Source organism: Acomys minous (assembly GCF_964271855.1).
Source record: "Acomys minous genome assembly, chromosome: 16".
NCBI lineage: Eukaryota > Metazoa > Chordata > Mammalia > Rodentia > Muridae > Acomys > Acomys minous.
This window is the reverse complement of record NC_140498.1, coordinates 6,921,317-6,938,940: the sequence shown is the minus strand read 5'-3', so window position 1 is coordinate 6,938,940 and position 17,624 is coordinate 6,921,317. Positions and strand designations below refer to the sequence as shown.

Here is a 17,624-nt window from a genome sequence, read left to right as displayed (position 1 = left end):
ATAAAATGAACTAAAAATCACTCAAATTCCACCAGTATACTCACCATTTTCTAATAGAAAGGCTACATTCAAGTTTCACTTTTCTGAGGTATAGGGGAGGGAGGATGGAACTGGGAAGAGAGGAAGGAGGGGGCTACCACCAGGATGTAAAGTGAATGAATGAATGAATGAATGAATGAATGAATAAATAAATAAATAAGTAATATAAACGCAAAAGCGAGCTGGGTGTGGTGGTGCACAACTTTAATCCCAGCTCTCAGGGAGGCAGAGGAAGGCAAATCTCTATGAGTTCAAGGCCAGACTGATCTACAAAGTAAGTCCAGGACAGCCAATGCTACATAGAGAAACCCTGTCTGAAAAAAAACCAACCCCCCAAAATCAAACAAACAAACAAACAAACAAACAAAAAACCTCAAAATCATTAGGAAGAAATATGGACACATTAGCTATGTAGATTGTTTTTAGCTATATAAAGAGCAATTCCCATGGTTTCTATTTCTTCCTATTTCACCAGAAATTGTCATAGGTTCATCATGAAATGGAGCATTGCTTTAGAACATTCTGGAAGCTTTATATGTTGCACACCTCTGCTCTATGCTCATCTCTATCCCCCCCCCCCCGACTGGTTCTTGGTAACTTAGTTATGCTGCGGGGGCCTCTAGAGTGTAGCTAGGAGCTTGAACAGCCTTGTGAAGCTGAGGCAGGACATGCAAGTTTAGGTTTGGCCTCCTCACCATAAATTCTGCAACACCCTCGGATCTCTACCACACTTTCTCCCACTTCTACTTTTTTTTATTTTTACTTAAAATGTCAGGTGGCAAAGACGCTAGTGACAACATACAGCTGTGCTCGTTTTTGTTGTTGTTGTTTGTTTGTTTTTTTAAAGAAAAAAATCAAATCAAATTGTATACCTTAAGATCATCCAGGTTTGGTGGAAGGGGGCCTGGTTTGAGAGAACAGACACCAGTTGGTCCAGAAAGACTATTTTTGACGGGGGACAGAGGAGTGCTGCTCAGCGGTGCTGAGGAGGGATTCGGATTTCTGACCATCTGTTCATTTGGTTCTCTGAAAAACAAAGAGGCACTTACAGATACAATCAGTTCAGTGCAGGAGATGCTTAGGACAAGTCACAGAGCAATTACCTACAAGGATCAGGCAGGTAAGAAGAGGAAGGGAGAAACAGTAGCCTGAATGAGACAGCAAATTACAGACTTCCCAGCTTCATTTTGAGGGCACAGAAAGGAGTTGATGGAGCCTGGGGTGTAGAGGTCATGGGTATGTGCACCCACGACCCAGCCAAGGCACTACTCTGGAGAGGCCTGAGTGTGCCGTAAGACTCTTGATGATGCTAAGATTTGGGTATAACTGAAACTGTGCCCCGAGCCGAGGGTGGCCAAAGGCAGGTGAAACAACGCTCGTGTTAACTGTGTGGGCGAGGATGCTGACCACCTGGAGTGTGAACAGAACCTTGCAATTCAGGCACACAGCCTGGGCTTAGGGGCCAGTCTCCAAAGCTGTCACTTGGCTCCTCAGCAGCGAGCTTGAACTGCCGGAAATGTCAATTCTGCATTCTTATACATTCCATGGTTTAGTTTGGCGATGCCAAGCTTTTCCCTTTCCTCCAAAGAACCTTGCCTTATTTGCTTCCTCTTAGCCCTATGGTCCTGAAAAAAATGTGTGCATGGTTTTCTAAAGATAGCCCGAAGTCTGAACATGCCAGACAAGGGCGCCATGTAAAACAAGGTACACCCTTCAGAGAAGCCATCCTCCTCCTCTGCCCCAAAGCCTCCACCCCAGCTTGACGCACTCACTTGAGGTGTGTTTGGTGCATCGCAGGGTAGCTGAACCGCTGCTGCTGCTGCTGCTGCTGCTGCTGCTGCTGCTGCTGCTGTTGCTGCTGCTGGCTGAGAATCTGCAGCTGCAGGAATAGTTGCTGTTGCTGTAGCAACCGGGCATAGGCAGAGTCCATGGGTGGGGGGGACTTCTCTGCCTTCTGATCTGGGGGGATATACTGGTGGTATTTGAGCTTCTTCACCTTTGGTTTGGGGTCCTTGGGCTTTTTGTGGCGGTTCTTACTATCACCCAAAGACTTGGCCTGCAAAGAGAAGGGAGACATGACCCGTGGTTTGGGTGGCGGTTAGGAGGCTTTCAGTCAAATCCCGGGGATACAGTAAGGCATGACACATAGTTCCCAACCACGTTCGTGTATCAGATGAGCACTTCTGTGGCTAAACCATCCCCCCACCCCGCATGGCACATGGGCACCTTACACCTTGCAACGGGCTCTTGGAGCTTTGCTGGAGTAGAGTCCAGTGGAAGTCCAAGTTTCGGTGGCCTATGTAAAACCTATAGATAGCTTAGCACTCCTTTGTGGGGGTCGCTCCTGAGAGTGTATGCAAGCACCTCATGTTAAACCCATGGTAAGTTGACTTGCTAATGACATGAGCTTAGGTGAAGTTGGCACTGTGGTTCTCAAAGTCAAGCACACCTGAACACTTTCCTTCTCTTTACCTTCGAAAGTACCCATAGGTGGCAGGAAGCCACGCCCTCTGAAATATTGGTTCTTTACTATGGGGAGGGCTACCCAATCACTGCAAGAGTTACTCGTCATACAATCTGATCTGCACACAGTGAGGAGAGTTAAGGATACAACTTTGGGAATTAAAAGAAATGTGTGACTATTATATATAAGATTATTATATCTAAATTTTGTCACATATAAGGTGAAGAAAATATTATTTACTGCTCAATATAAAGATCATAGACAGACCGCCATAGGAGCTGCCTTAGAAAGTAAAGGCACTTACTGCCAAGCCTTGAGTTTCACTCTTAAATTCCAAAGTAGCGGGAAGAACTGACTTCCACTAGTTGTTCCTGACATCCATACATATGCTGGGCTATGCATGCGTGTGTTGTGGCGCGCACACATGCATGTATTTTTTTAAAAGATCACAGTAACAAGTGTCCTCATGAAGGATAATTTTATACATAACCTCTGGAATTGAAAGGTCTGCATATGCTAAGAGATAATAAGTCTATTATCATCGATCAGATAAAAAAAAATCCAGATCAGAACTCTTTTTCCTCCAAACTTTTTAAACTCTACTTATAAAACTACTGTTTATATCTAATTTTTTCCTTTTAAAATTATTTTATTTTTATTTAATTAATTTATTCAGATTACAACTCAATTGTTATCTCATCGCTTGTATCCTCCCATTCCTCCCTCCTGCTTTCACCCTATTCCCCTCCCCTAGGTCTATGACTGAGGGGGACCTCCTCCCCCACTATATGGTCATAGGCTATCAAGTCTCATCTTGGTAGCCTGCTTATTCTTTCTTTGAGTGTCACCAGGCCTCCCCATCAAGGGGAGATGGTCAAATATGGAGCACCAGAGTTCATGTCAGAGTCAGTCCCCGCTCTCCACTTAACTGTGGAGACTGTCCTGTCCATTGTGTAGATCAGAGCAGGGGTTCGATGTTTACTATTGTATTGTTCTTGGTTAGTGCAATAGTTTGAGCAGACTGCCTGGGCCCCGATGCACCCATCACAATGTTCCAAACTGGATCTTGTTAAAGGTGATTGAAAGGGAAAGCACTAGTGTCAAATTGGAGGGAAGGTGTAGTACCATCATTGTACAGAAGAGGGAGCTCCTGAACAGCTGGCAGGCCCAGTGTCCACAGGCTGCCTCCAGACTTCAACCACAAGAAGCACATCTGAGTGTGCCTGCCAAGGAACCTACAACGTACCTTATGCTGACTCCAGCACCCTATAGCTGCAGGCACTTGTGTTAACCAAGCCTTTCTTTTGGAGACTACTGAATAATGATGGGGAGTATTCCTGTGAGCTTGGTGGCTTTATTTCTCCAAACTAATCATTCGGTCGGTCTTCTGATGAATTAATTAGACTTCTGTAATTAATCAGAGTGTCTGTAGGGTCTGGTGACCAGCTCCCCCCTGCTGCTCAGGCCTCATCCCCTCAGACTTGGTTTGACTTGGAGGCGGATAGGGTTGTCTTTGTTCCCCTATATTGCCTTAGTACAGGTATCAGGAACATTCCAGAAGACACTGTGTAAGCACAGGGGATACTTGGGTTGTATTTGCATGTTTGTTTTTACCTTTACAAATCACAAGACCTAGGAGATTCACATGTTCATTTTCCTGAAAGTGGGTCAGGGATGGGTCTACTGTGGTGTTCAAGTCTCAGGCTGTGGGATTCATCAACTGAGAAAGGGAAGAGGGTACCCTATGGCTAGACATCCCAAGACTTCCTAGTGCATTACTGATTCAAATCTTCACACACACACACACACACACACACACACACACACACACACACACACACACATCTTTACCAAATTACAGAAGACAGATCCTCATCACAGGGCCCAGGTCTCCCCTCCAGCTGTGCAACCTCTTGCCTCTTTCCCCTGCAGCTTGCTGCCACCTGCAACAACCTTGCTGACTAACTCCAGCTCAGGTTCAAGCTGGCTCCAACTTGGAAAGTTGGTGTGCCCTCCTTACCCAGCATGCTGAGAGCGCAGGACAGTGGTCACATCATCTACCGAGGGAGGGAGAGAATGAAATCTACCCTCCATTCCCCTGCCTCGGCTACCGATCGCCTGTGCATGAGAGCTTCTTTTGTTACTGAGGTAAAAATGCAAGGAACATTTTTGTACATTCATGCTTTTGCGTGAACAGCACCCCTGTCCAGTCCCATAAAATCCCCAATTGCGCCCAAATGAATGCCCACCACTAAGTAATCAGTCTGCACTCTCCCCTCCCCCCCAGCTCTCACAACTGTCAGTCTCAATTTGTTAAAAATGCTTACTTTCAACATTTGTATACACAAAACCCCATTGAATGTATTCTGTGTTTGCCTTCTTGTACTTGACATGATGTTTTCAAAGTTAGCTCATGTTGTGGCAAGTGTCAATATGGCATCCATTTTCTTATGGCTAAGTAATAACTCAGTGGCATGGCTATTCCATGACTTTATTCATCCCTCAGGAGGTTGGGCGTTTGGGTTGGTTTGAACTTATCAATATGGCAAATGGTGTCACTGTGAAGATTCAGGGACTTATGTTTAGTCCTTTCAGGTGTATACCCAGGAGTGGGACTGTTGGACTACACGATACATTTATACTTAATTCGCGGAGGAAATGGCAAACCTTTCTGTGGCAGTTTAAGCATTTTGGGCTCAGGCCTGTAGTGTGTGGGGTTTCCGGTTTCCCTACATCTTCGTTGACATTTGTTATTTCCACCTTCTGGATGGAAGATGTCCTAGTGCACATGGGATGGCATTTCACTGGGATTTCACTTTGCACCTTTCTAAAGACAATCAGAACTGACAACATTTTCATGTGCTCCCCGCAAACATCTATATCTTTACAGAAGTATCTGTCCAAGCCTTCCCTGCACGCTTTCCTTTTTCTTTTTTATTGAAAAATAAAATCATTCATATTACATCTCAATTGCTATCCCATCCCATGCGTCCTCCCATTCCTCCCTCCCTCCTGCTTTCACTCCATTCCCCTTCCCTATGACTGTGACTGAGGGGGACCTCTTTCCCCTGAATATGATGCTAGGGTATCAAGTCTCTTCTTGGTAGTCTGCTATCCTTCCTCCGAGTGCCATCGGGCCTCCCCATCTCCCTGCACACTTTTCATACTTAGGCAAGACACTGAGATGGCCCGTGATGGCCTGAAAACCCAGCTAGACTGCGGAGGACGGAGTGATGCTCTTACTGGTCTGTGACTCAGCCTCTTGGACAACTTCCAGGCACCTTGTCTTCTCTAGGATTTTTATGGTTTCTGAGAGTGATCTGTGACGTTTCCTCCCAGCCTCATGAGAATCATATTGAGCCAATTGGGTTGAGAGTTGGGAGGTTCCACCCCGGCTCAGCTGCTTCCTTCTAAGGCGCCTTCTATACCAGTGATTCTTAACCTGTGGGTCGAGACCCCTCGGGAGATCATGTACCAGATATTCTGCATATCAGATATTTACATTACGATCTGTAACAATAACAAAATTGCAGTTATGAAGTAGCAATGAAATGATTTTATGGTGGGCTGGGGTCACCACAACATGAGGGACTGTATTAGGAAGGGTCTCAGCATTAGGAAGGTTGAGAGACACTGGACAGTCATCGATGAACAAGCAACTCTGTGGACCAGTGGAGTTTGCACAGGTATGGATTCCTGCCCCCAATTAGTTTGTTCTCCCTCTGGGCTTCTAGCACAACTTTCATGGTATGGGGAGGTTGACAGCTTTACTAAGTTGAATTATGCAAAATTTAAATATCCTGGCTAGCAACCCTACTGCGCTCCTTCTCTCTAGACAGCTTTATCAGCAATAAGAACCATTTCCTCCTCCATCTAACGAGCACTATGCCATCTACTTAGATGATAAGACTTGGTCACTGTCTGTTACTTTAATTTACAGCAGGAAGAATTCCCAGCAGGTATTAAAGGTGGAGCTAGAGCTGAAAAAGCATGCTGCCAGCCAAACCCGACAGAAGTTAGTGAGCACCACAGCGTAGCACAGGCCACGTGACTTCCCAGCGGCTGATTAGGAGGCAGCACTCAGGAAATGGCTGGATGTAACGCGGGGAAATCAAATATGGGACATAGTGGTAACTTCTGGCTGTTTCCTGTGAGTGCAAGTCCTCCCCCCGTAACTCCCCCCCACTCATCTCCCACGTGTGTCAGAGCTCTTGGCAATACGCAAGGCCCCAGGGCTGCTCCCTTCACATAAATGCAGCTGCCCTGGATATGGTTTATGTCCCTTACAAGTCCTGTGTGGGTTAATCAGCCCTGCCTTTCTTCAGGGTGAGCTTGAGCAATCTTCATTTGTTATTTTGTGTTATGTAGCACAGGCTACATGAACACACTATCCTATTATTTTTTTTTCCCTTCTGAGCGCTACAATTACAGGTATGTAGCACCTACCTTGCCTTGCTAATGAAATATAAGCCAGAGACATGCTGGCCGAACCAGATCACCACAACGATACATACAATCCTCCCCAATGCTGAGAGTGTACACACACACACACATACACACACACACACACACACATACACACATACACACACATACACACATACACACACACATACACACACACACATACACACATACACACACACATACACACATACACACACATACACACATACACACACATACACACACATACACACACATACACACACACATACACACATACATACACACACATACACACATACACACACACATACACACATACACACACATACACACATACACACACATACACACACATACACACACACATACACACACATACACACATACACACACATACACACACATACACACACATACACACACACATACACACATACATACACACACATACACACATACACACACACATACACACATACACACACATACACACATACACACACATACACACACATACACACACACATACACACATACACACACACATACACACATACACACACATACACATACACACACATACACACACATACACATACACACACATACACATACACACACACACACACACACACACACACACACATACACATACACACACACACCTTTACATATGGATGGCATCGGCCCCTTTCTGACATTTCCAGTGGCCTAAACCTATGTGTGGTTTCATGTAAGCCGCCTCATGCCAACAGAGCTGACTTGAAAAGCTGTACCTTGAATGGCTTCAGTGAGCCTGGTCTCAGGCAGAGGCTGTGGGCTAGACCATGCCATACCTTTACAGCAGTGTGCACAGGGACAGGGCTGCTGAGGGGGCCAAGGCCCTGCTTCCCAGAGTCTGACTGTTTGCTTGGCTGGGAGACTGCATCATTCTTGTCACTTTCTGAGCCAGGAGCAAGATCCTGAAATCCAAAGGGTAGAGTTACTAGGGTACAAGGAGAGGGGCCGCATCATTCAGCTGATGTTTTCCTGCTTTCACCCCAGCTTCCTGTCCTAGGAACATCAGGTGTTCCCTGCAGGAGGCCGTCCCGATCTGTCGCCCACCCCAGGACACCTCTGAGAGATAAATGGGCAATATCAGTACCAATTCCAGAAGATGGGGTGTACCCTGGCTTGATCTGGGAACACCCTGAAGGTGAGCTCTCATAAAAACGAGACTGAGGAAGAAAGGAAAAGGGCAGAGGAGGAGTAGAAGTGTTGAGAAGAAAGAACAAGCAAAATGGCGGGAAAAGGTATGTGTATATAAGTGTGAATAACGCCTAAGGAGGTGTGCCAATGTATGTGTAAGGAGAGAACCACATGTATATGCCTCCTTTTATAGGAGTGTGTGTATGTGTACATGTGTGTACATAGATAGAATTATGAATATGTGTCTCAGTGTGGAAGAATATGTGCATGTATATGCATATATATTTGCAAACATACATGACTCTTTGTTAGGCATATAATATGTGCATACATGTGCCTGCATATCTATGTGTATAAGCATGTGTACATGTCTTTATGAATAGATATAGTGGCATATATTTACATGTAGTCATAAGTATGAGTACCTTCCTGGGCATGTGCATATATACATACATGCCATGCATAGATGTATGTGTATATGTGTTCTGATTACATGTATATGTATGCATGTTCATATTATACACACATGTATGCATATGTGTTAGCTATATTTGTGTGCACACATTCACACTGGTGTATATACTTATGTTAGAATATACATATATCAACACCTGTGTGCATATGAGTACACAGCTGGGTATATGTGTGCCCGTGTACACATGTTTATATGCATGCTTATATCAATGTATATGTGTAGCAGGTAGAGATGAAAGGGGAAGAATTGCCAGAATACAGAAACAATGTGTGAATACATGTGTTTGCACATGTGTATTGGATCCCTGTATTTGTATGTATACGGTCACACATGTCTTTATAAGAGCTATATTTCTGTCTGCTGAGGGTCCCATGAAAAGAATAATTTCCTCTTCCTTTCCTACATTCCTATCTTATGGCTCAACATGAGGCATGGTGGTGGTGGGGTCTTTACCCATCTGGGGGCCAGGACTGAGCTTCTCAGTTCTCCCCTGAACCCCGAGCCCTAGTGTCTGTCACAAACCTACAGGACGCTTTTCTCCTAGAGCCTCAGTGTTCTTGCCTGTCAAGCCCTGTTGCTGAGAGAAAAAGGATATGAAGTAGCGCCTGCGTTTTCTCTGCATTGCTCACTGTTTGGCTCGCACTTCTCCCTTTGCTAGGGTTAAGCAAAAAGAACTTGTCTTTCCCTCAAAAACCACTCTTAAATCAGAAGCCAGAGAATTTGCTGTCAGAAGAATACGTGCAAGCGGTCTGAAAGGCTGTTTGATGTTATCAAAGGTGCCTGAGGGCGGCGCTCAGCACGGGCGTGCAGGGGAAGGGAGAAGATGCTTTGAGGATGATGAGCCTTCGCACAAAGCGCACGCACACCCAGCCCTGCTTCCATTGCCTCCCCTTTCCCCCCCACTTCTCCTTTTCTTCTTGGCAGCCTTAAGCTTGCTGTGATGGAGTGGAGATAGCGAAGACAGTGGCCAGTGACCATCACGGTTTGGGAAACTGGACCCTGAGTAAACATTACTGCAACTTCCTCTCAATGGGGGAGCATTTCAGTAGGAAAATAATTTCAAATACGAGTCAAACATTCATAATCATACACTTCAACATCTGAAATGCTTCAAAATTCTAAATATTTTAAGGCTGACGAGAAACCCTGAGAGGCAAATGCCACGGCACAGAACTTAGCTTCACGCACACACAAAAAAATTATAAAAAAATAACACTATATAAAATTACATTTAGGCTATGGATATGTATCTAGGATATAAATGAATTTTTGCCTTTTGACTTGTATTCTGTCCCCAAGACATATTATCATGAATGGATGCAGATACATTCTAAATCTAAACACTTGGGAGCAACCTGTGTCTCCTGCTTTGCTGCTAGTAGCTCCTTCTTCCCACCTCTGGAAGCCCTCTGACGAGTTTGGCATTTGTCCTGCCAGGAGATTGTTGGCCAATTGTGTGATCTCACTTATACATGAAACAGAGGTAAACTTATCTACTTCCTGGCAAGCTAAGTCGAAAGCTAACATTGTGAGTGTTTTCAGTGTTCCTATGATCCACAAGTGCCTGTGCTGAACGGGTTGAGAAGGGACTTTAAGAAAATACAACGTCTGGAGAAAGATTGCTCAGAGGTTAAGAGGTCCTGAGTTCAATTGGTTCACAACCGTCTATGATTAAATCTGGTGCCCTCTTCTGGCCTGAAAATGTAATATGCAGGCAGAATACTGTATACTAAATAAATAAATCTTAAAAAGAAGAAGAAGAAGAAGAAGAAGAAGAAGAAGAAGAAGAAGAAGAAGAAGAAGAAGAAGAAGAAGAAAGAAAGAAAGAAAGAAAAGAAACAGAAACAGAAAAAGAAAAAGAAAAAGAAAAAATAAAATAAAATATGACTCCTTCAAGTGGGATGTGGTGACATACACCGTAATCCCATCACTCAGCTTGAGCTAGGGGCATCCTGAGTTTGAGAACAGGTTATACTATGCAATGAGACCCTCTCTCACAATAAAACGAGCAGCAGACAGAGCTGGGGGTTGTAAGCAACATCAGCTATGGTAATGACGATGTGAAATCTAAGAGACCTGACAAGACTGGGAGGCGGGGGCAGTGTGTTTTTACCTGGATTGCGTCCAGAGGACCAGCCAAAGGAGCCTCAGTGGATTTGACATCAGGGGGCGATCCTGCAGAACCCTGCGGGTCTTCGCTCCGACTCTGATCTGGGGAAAGCCCATCGCTGCTGCTGTCCTCTTCGAAGGCAAAGGCATCTGCTGCTTTGGAGAAGCTCACCTCCGTACCTGAGCAAGAGGAAACCAAGATGGGATCCGTGACTTGGAGCGTCTGAGAGCTGTTTCAGAGACACTGCTAAACTTTGCCCCATACCAAAGCACACGCTTGGTTCTCCCACTGACGCGCAAGTTCAGGGAAGATTGAAGATGTATTTTATACAATTAGCTTTTCTACAAGGGAACTTGTATATATATATAAAAAAATGTACTCTTTTGTTGGGGAAAATGGGTGACATATCAAAGCCTATCTTCATGCACTAAGCTTTATTTCCCGGTTGAGTCATTTCTCCACGGAACCTATGTCCTTTTGAAAGTAAATCAAGAAAAAGAAAAAGAAAAAAAGCGTGCTGTGAGGCCGCTGGATAATAACTCAGAATGACTGCCCCTCTCCTTCGGCTTTCCAGCACGCGAGAGAATCAGAGTGTCAGCTTGCCAGTTGCTTCATCCTCAAAGATAAAACAGAGCACATGGCACAAAATGTTTAGCAAACTTTGCTAATAAGGAGATGTGAGGCCAGCTACTAAGTTCAAATTCCTAGATGTTAGATTTAGCTAATGCCACTGGAGTTCACGTCCGAGGAGCCACTCAACCGAGGCATCGCTAATTAGAAAAGCCAAAAGATGTATTTCAGAAACTTCAACCTGACTCGTATTTTCTCAGCATGTGGATTTTATTTTCATGTCTAGTATCTTGTGTCTTTGCAAGCCCTGCAGCAACCCTGTCTCCCTAGACTCTTCCTCTGTCCCCTGGGTGATCTTTCTAGAGCAATAGAGCAGTTGTGTTTACGTTAGAGGTCGTCAGAGCAGATGGGGCTATTACAATATCCTGACGTGTGTCTCACACTTTACACCACCCATTCTTCTCCAGTTTATTGTCCAAAACCAGTACACAGTGTGCCAAAGCCACAAGGCTCTCTCGACCCCATTCTAAGTACAGCCCTTTCAAAGGAGTTGTAGCATTATCGAGAGCTTTTCCAGGCCCCGTTCTGCAATCACGCTCACAAGAACTTTTGACTTTTGCTCAGATAAGAGACAGGAGCTCTCACCATGGTGATTGCAAAAGCTGCGAGGAGCTGGGAGCACTGGGACAAGTGTGGTTTGGGGCTTGTCATCGCCACCACTGCTGGCATGTGTCACAGACTCTTGGGTGGACATCTGAGTATCAAATCAGAAAAGAGGCCAGGCAAGGACACAGCAAGTGGAAACTCTAGCGAATAGCCCAATAACCTGGAGGAGCTTAGATGCCAGGACATCTCCTCCCAGGTCATGAGCAGAAGACATTACTGCTGTTATAATCACTAAAGTGAAAGCTCATGATAAAAATTCATGTGGCATAAAAATACCTAATGTACATATAATGTACAGGACTCTCTTCTGGATTTAACCCCATGGATACAGAAAAATATGTGGAAAAAGAGATGTTTTAAATAGATTGGACTAGGTAAAATATAATATTCAGGGGCTGGGGGCGGGTAGTGTGCTTGCCTAGCATGCACAAAGCCATGGATTCAATTCACAATACTGAACATGATATTTTACACACACATACACACACACACACACACACACACACACACACACTTCTGAAACTTGTGTTTTTCCTACTCTGCAGTAATTTCTTTTTGAGATTTTTTTCTACATGAGAGCAAAAACTATCCTCACTAAAAAAATAATTGTGTAGTGTTCATTGTATCATTGGAGACACTTAGTATTAATCCTTGTACTTGTGTGTGTGTGTGTGTGTGTGTGTGTGTGTGTGTGTGTGTGTGTGTGTACACGTGTGTAAGAGGAGATTAAACCTATGGTCTTATGCATGCTAGGGAATTGTTCTACCACTGAACTATAACCCCAACTCATTCTTACACATTTTTAGCCTAAAGAAATCCAGTTCCAAAAGGTCATCCATCCATGCAAACATATAGACAAAGAGGGGTAACACAGTTTGAACAGGTTACATATGTACATACATATTTGAATACAACTAGTGGAAAAAGAGGTCATGAATTTGAAGGAGGGTGGGAAGGGGGTATACGGAAGGGTTTGGAAGGAGGAAAAGGAAGAGAAAAATGTATTTAAATCTTCATTTCAAAAATAAAAATAAAATAAAAATATGAATGATTAGGAAAATCCAGAGAACTACAGAAATTATTTTATTTACCTAAAAGCCCAAATAGTAAAGGTTAGTGTGTTTCATACTTGTATCAGAAACCTGGTTCTCCTCAAGTTAGAAAGACCCACTGGCTGTGTGCCAACAGCTTTGTTGACACCCAGAGTTTCCTCTTCTGCCCCTTAGAACGATTCCCCCAAACACCATGTCCTTCCTTCAGGAGTCTGGAGTTAGTCCATGCAGTGTTTCCAGAACAATCTAAGCTCTGCAGACAGCCTCTGTGTGTCATTTTCCTCCATCAAATGGGTCTCAGTGCATGTTTCTCTCAGGGGAACCAACACCCAAGATCTCCTAAGGAAGATCCTTTTAGCTGCTTCCATGAATACATGGTCACATGGTTAACTCAACCCATTTCAGAACATCTCCATGAACTTTGCTTTCATTGGAATTTCAGTCCCATTGCATGCATGCATTCAAAGCTTTTATCCCTGCTAAAGTCTCTGCATGTGCCACCGAGGACCAGGTAGACAGGAGCAGGCGAGTGAGGGTTTGCTGCTGCCCCTCTGGGAGATCAGAGCATGCCACCGAGATCCGCCTGGCTCATGTCCTGGGCCGGTGCTGCTCATCATTGCAGAGACTTCTGCATGTGATCTTACCAGCCTCTCAGGAACACCTTACTCCCTGCCCACCAGAACACCCTGAGATGCTCATCGCCTCATCTCTCTCCCTCATTTCACTATGAGGGGATTGGGCCTTCTCTGTGTGGCCCGATGTTTCACATGACAAAGATGTCTTTCTAACTCAACCAGAATGTGGCATCCCAAATGTGCAAATATTAGGGAGAAATGAACTGAGTTGGGAAATTCTAACACGTGGATGGAAATGTTGGATGAATCAGGAAAAGGGTGATAATGTTTTTCCTCTTATTCCACAATGACCTGATTATATGTAAAGAAGGGGATGAGTAAGAGAAGGAGAAGGAATGGGAGGAAGGAAGGAGGGGGAGGGGCTGTCGGGCAGATTTCTATAATAGCGTCAACTAGAATAAAGCAGAATTGTGAGTTCTCAAACCGACATGGGAAGCCGAAGTGGGGTCACATTTCCTTGACTCTGTTTGGCTGATGGGGATATTAAAAGTACTGTTTTATGCAACGGTTTAGTGACTGAACTGAGAGAGAAGACCCAGCCTTCGGACTCTCAGAGCCACTTTACAGAAGGGGGTAGCTAAACCAATCGTCCTCCCTGCTAGCCTTAAAGTCCTTGGGTGGACCTTCTGTCACTTAAGGGAGAACCATCAGCCTGCGCTGGCTGGAGGGCAGGGAGTCACTAGAGCAACAGAGGAACAGAAGAGCTGCCTCTGTACACGTTACCCACTGAAGATAACCCCAGGAACGGATGCACTGTGCCAGTGGTGACTCTAAGTCAAGACCCTAGAGTGATTTAAAAAGAAAATCTAGAAGTAGAGAATTCGGGATAAGGGGGTAGCTGGCATCAGCTTGCCACATGTAGGTTCCACATTCTTAGCATTGACTAGGATTAAAAACTGTATCTATTCTGAACATCTACAGGCTTTGTCCTAGTATTTTGTATTTTTAATTTTTTATATATACAATATATATATATATATATATATATATATATATATATATATATATATATATACATACACACACACATACAGCAAGAAGAACCACAAAAATATCAGGAATTGTATTAATGTTGCACTCATAGTGTTTTGACTATTTGCATTTGGCAACCTTGAAGAAAACATCTTTCCTATCTTGATGAGTCTAAAATTCTGAATGTAGATCAATATCTATCATATCTCATCTCTATCAACTTAAAACATCTATCTAGACCTAAAAACAACCTCGCCCCAAAACAACTAAGCTTAATTGTAACTATCTGGTCTTCAAACCCATCAGAGACTTGAGAAGGAATAAAATTATTTACCCAAGTAAACAGCAAGTGCAGGTTAGCAGCTTCCAAAGTGGAAAAAAAATGACATAGATAGTTTGCTGCCTGAACAGTCACCCCAAATTCTCTATAATATGGAACATCATCTTAAGCCTTCTGTCTCAGTATATCTGACAGACATATTTGTGAGACAGGAACTATTGAGGACTTGCTTACCATATTTTGGCAGGGTTTGGCTGTTGACACTGCCTGCATTGAACCTTGCCCATTTGAGGGCAGAATTCTGTTAGTGGCCCAATGGAGGACATTTTGCCCAGTGGTTGGTTTGCCCCATTTGAAACCATCTCCATAAGGAAGTTCTTTGATGCTCAACATCTTCTTTGAGGTAAGCTATGTGTTGCCATGAATTACTTCCCTGGCAGTAAGTATAGTAAATTTGTTATTATGAAGAATATGTATGAAATGTGTGCAAATCGCATTTCATTTTACAGGTGAGACTAGAGTTTCCTGAATTTGTCATACATGGGGGGTCTTGGAGTTAAGCCTCTGTGGATATGGAGGAACAGCTGTCTATAATCAGTTCTATTTTCTCCCCTCAAGGCTGAAGGAAGCTGGTCCTCAATTATTTCATTCCCTTCCACTCTTTATCCTTCAAGAGGATTAGAGGAGATGAGATCAGATAAGGGAAAGAGGCTGAAAGCCAGGAGAAGTCTGTCTGTCTCCCTTGGATAATCAGGGAGTCTGTCAAGGAGATGCGGCCTGGAGAGTGTCCTCAGCAGTTAGACAGACGAGGCAGCAATGCAGAGTTGTCTGAGGTCTCTCTGAGGGGATGAGAGCTTGGGTGGAACATGAAATGACTGGCAGCTATGAACAGGACAACAGGAAGACGGTGAGATACCGCAGGGCCTGATAAGCAGACTCGATGTGGGGAGGGAAAAGAAGAAACCCTTCTAGTCAGGGGAGATAATTATTCTAGAAGAAGCCATGAGTACACACAACCAAACACAAGGAAGTTCCTCAGATCCACACAAGGAAGCAAGGTGAGTGCTCCAGCCCCAAATGTGACTGTCTGGCCACCATGTTGCCAGCTTCTATTCTGCCAACAGGTACATTCGAGGACCACTAAGGACTGTCCTGTCCTATGGGCCCTGTCAGTTACGTCACCTTCATAGCTGCAAGTGATTTGTGTTTGCCACTTCAGGGCAGAAGAGGCGGGAAGGGACAGGGGACCTCCACACAGCTACACAGCCACTCTGTTTGGGCTTATAGCAAGAGCAGAGCAGTAGGCAGTGGGGGGAACCACCAGAGTGGCTGCTGCCGTCACCTTACCTTCATAAGATGCATGAGGCCCCTGATGGGCTCTCGAGTTGGAGTGACTTGGGGCACTTTCTTTCTCTTGGGAGTGTAAATATTAGCAACACATTGGGCCTTGGTTTACCCATCTATAAAATGGGAATAACAAATGTAGCTACCTCTCTAGGTTTGAGGGAATAATATGTGCAGAGCACTGAGTCTACAGCCTGATGTGAGCTGCTCGACCACGTCTAGCTGTTATGATAGCTGACGCTGCTTTTGTTAGGAGTGTCTGCCACTCTCAAGCTTACTCTCATCAAAACTAGAAAGACCACCCAGGAGGCAGTTTATTCTGTGGTCAGCCTTGCAAAGGTCAGCGCAGCTCCATGGCAAGGAAAACTTGTTTGTCTCAAGAGGGCTTCTTCTAGGAAAGTTAAGGGATCAGTTTCTCCAAAGTAGAAAGAGAGTCTGTCCTGGAAAGGCCAGCACTTACTCCCCTTTTCCTGGTTCAAGCCACGCTGCCATAGAGAGGGACCCAGGTCACCTTCTGGTCACCTTATCTGTGACCCTGTGGAACATTCACATCGGTCACACTGTACTGTGACCCTGGGCCTCTGCTCCAATCTCCCACGACAAGAGGCCGGCTGGCAGCTGCTGGAGAGCAGGGCGCTGGCTATTGTCCCTGCAGATACATCAGGCAGTTGATGACAAGAACCTGCTCTGGGAAGCCCTGACATCATCCTCCAGCTATGCCCACAGGATTGGCTCCGGGCACCGGCCCCTGGGGACCTTAGGCTGGCGGCAGACCCCTACTCCCCCCGATTCGATTCCCTGCAAGTGATTAGATGAATGAGTCAGCCGTGCTTTCCTCTGCACAAACGTTAACAATGCCAAGATTCAATGAGATAATTGGAGCCCTGGTTGCTCTGCCCCTAGAAGCTGCACAAGGGCTGGGAAGGAAGATGGAGCCCAATGGAGAAGTTCCTTGACTTTCTACCTGCATGCGAGCCCGGTGAATGGCAGGAGAGCTATTTTTATCTGAGGACAGACTGATCATCCCTAACATCCTCCAGAATAAGAATGAAGCAACATCTGTTTCCCAAGAGAAAGCACCATAGGTCATTCACAAGGTGTAGATGTTGTTAAACCCTGGCCAATGCCAAGGATGAGACCCAACACCACACTATTGTGTGTAGTCTGCTGGAGCCTCTAGCCCAAAAGAGAAGTCACTGCTCTCCAAGGACATCAGGTGTCTTCATTATAAAGCAGGTGTGAACTGGTACACAGATAAATGGGTTCCCTTTCCTTAGAGCCATGACACCTCAGAAGTTCCCCTTGGGTCTCTTGACTTACTTGATCCTCCCAAGTCAGGAAAAGCAGCTGAATTCTATGTGTATTTATTACACATCCACT

The 17,624-nt window shown here is 44.8% G+C and overlaps 1 protein-coding gene across 1 annotated transcript in view; it reads right to left on the bottom strand.

The window, feature by feature from the left end:
* MYOCD (myocardin) overlaps positions 1–17,624 on the bottom strand; it is a 97,655-nt gene that overhangs the window by 19,629 nt on the left and 60,402 nt on the right. The window contains exons 6-9 of the mRNA XM_084762830.1: positions 10,729–10,904; positions 7,789–7,914; positions 1,812–2,095; positions 912–1,065 (exon numbers count right to left, since the gene is read on the bottom strand). Coding sequence (XP_084618956.1) covers positions 912–1,065; positions 1,812–2,095; positions 7,789–7,914; positions 10,729–10,904 — 740 coding nt within the window. The remainder of the gene's footprint in view (positions 1–911; positions 1,066–1,811; positions 2,096–7,788; positions 7,915–10,728; positions 10,905–17,624) is intronic.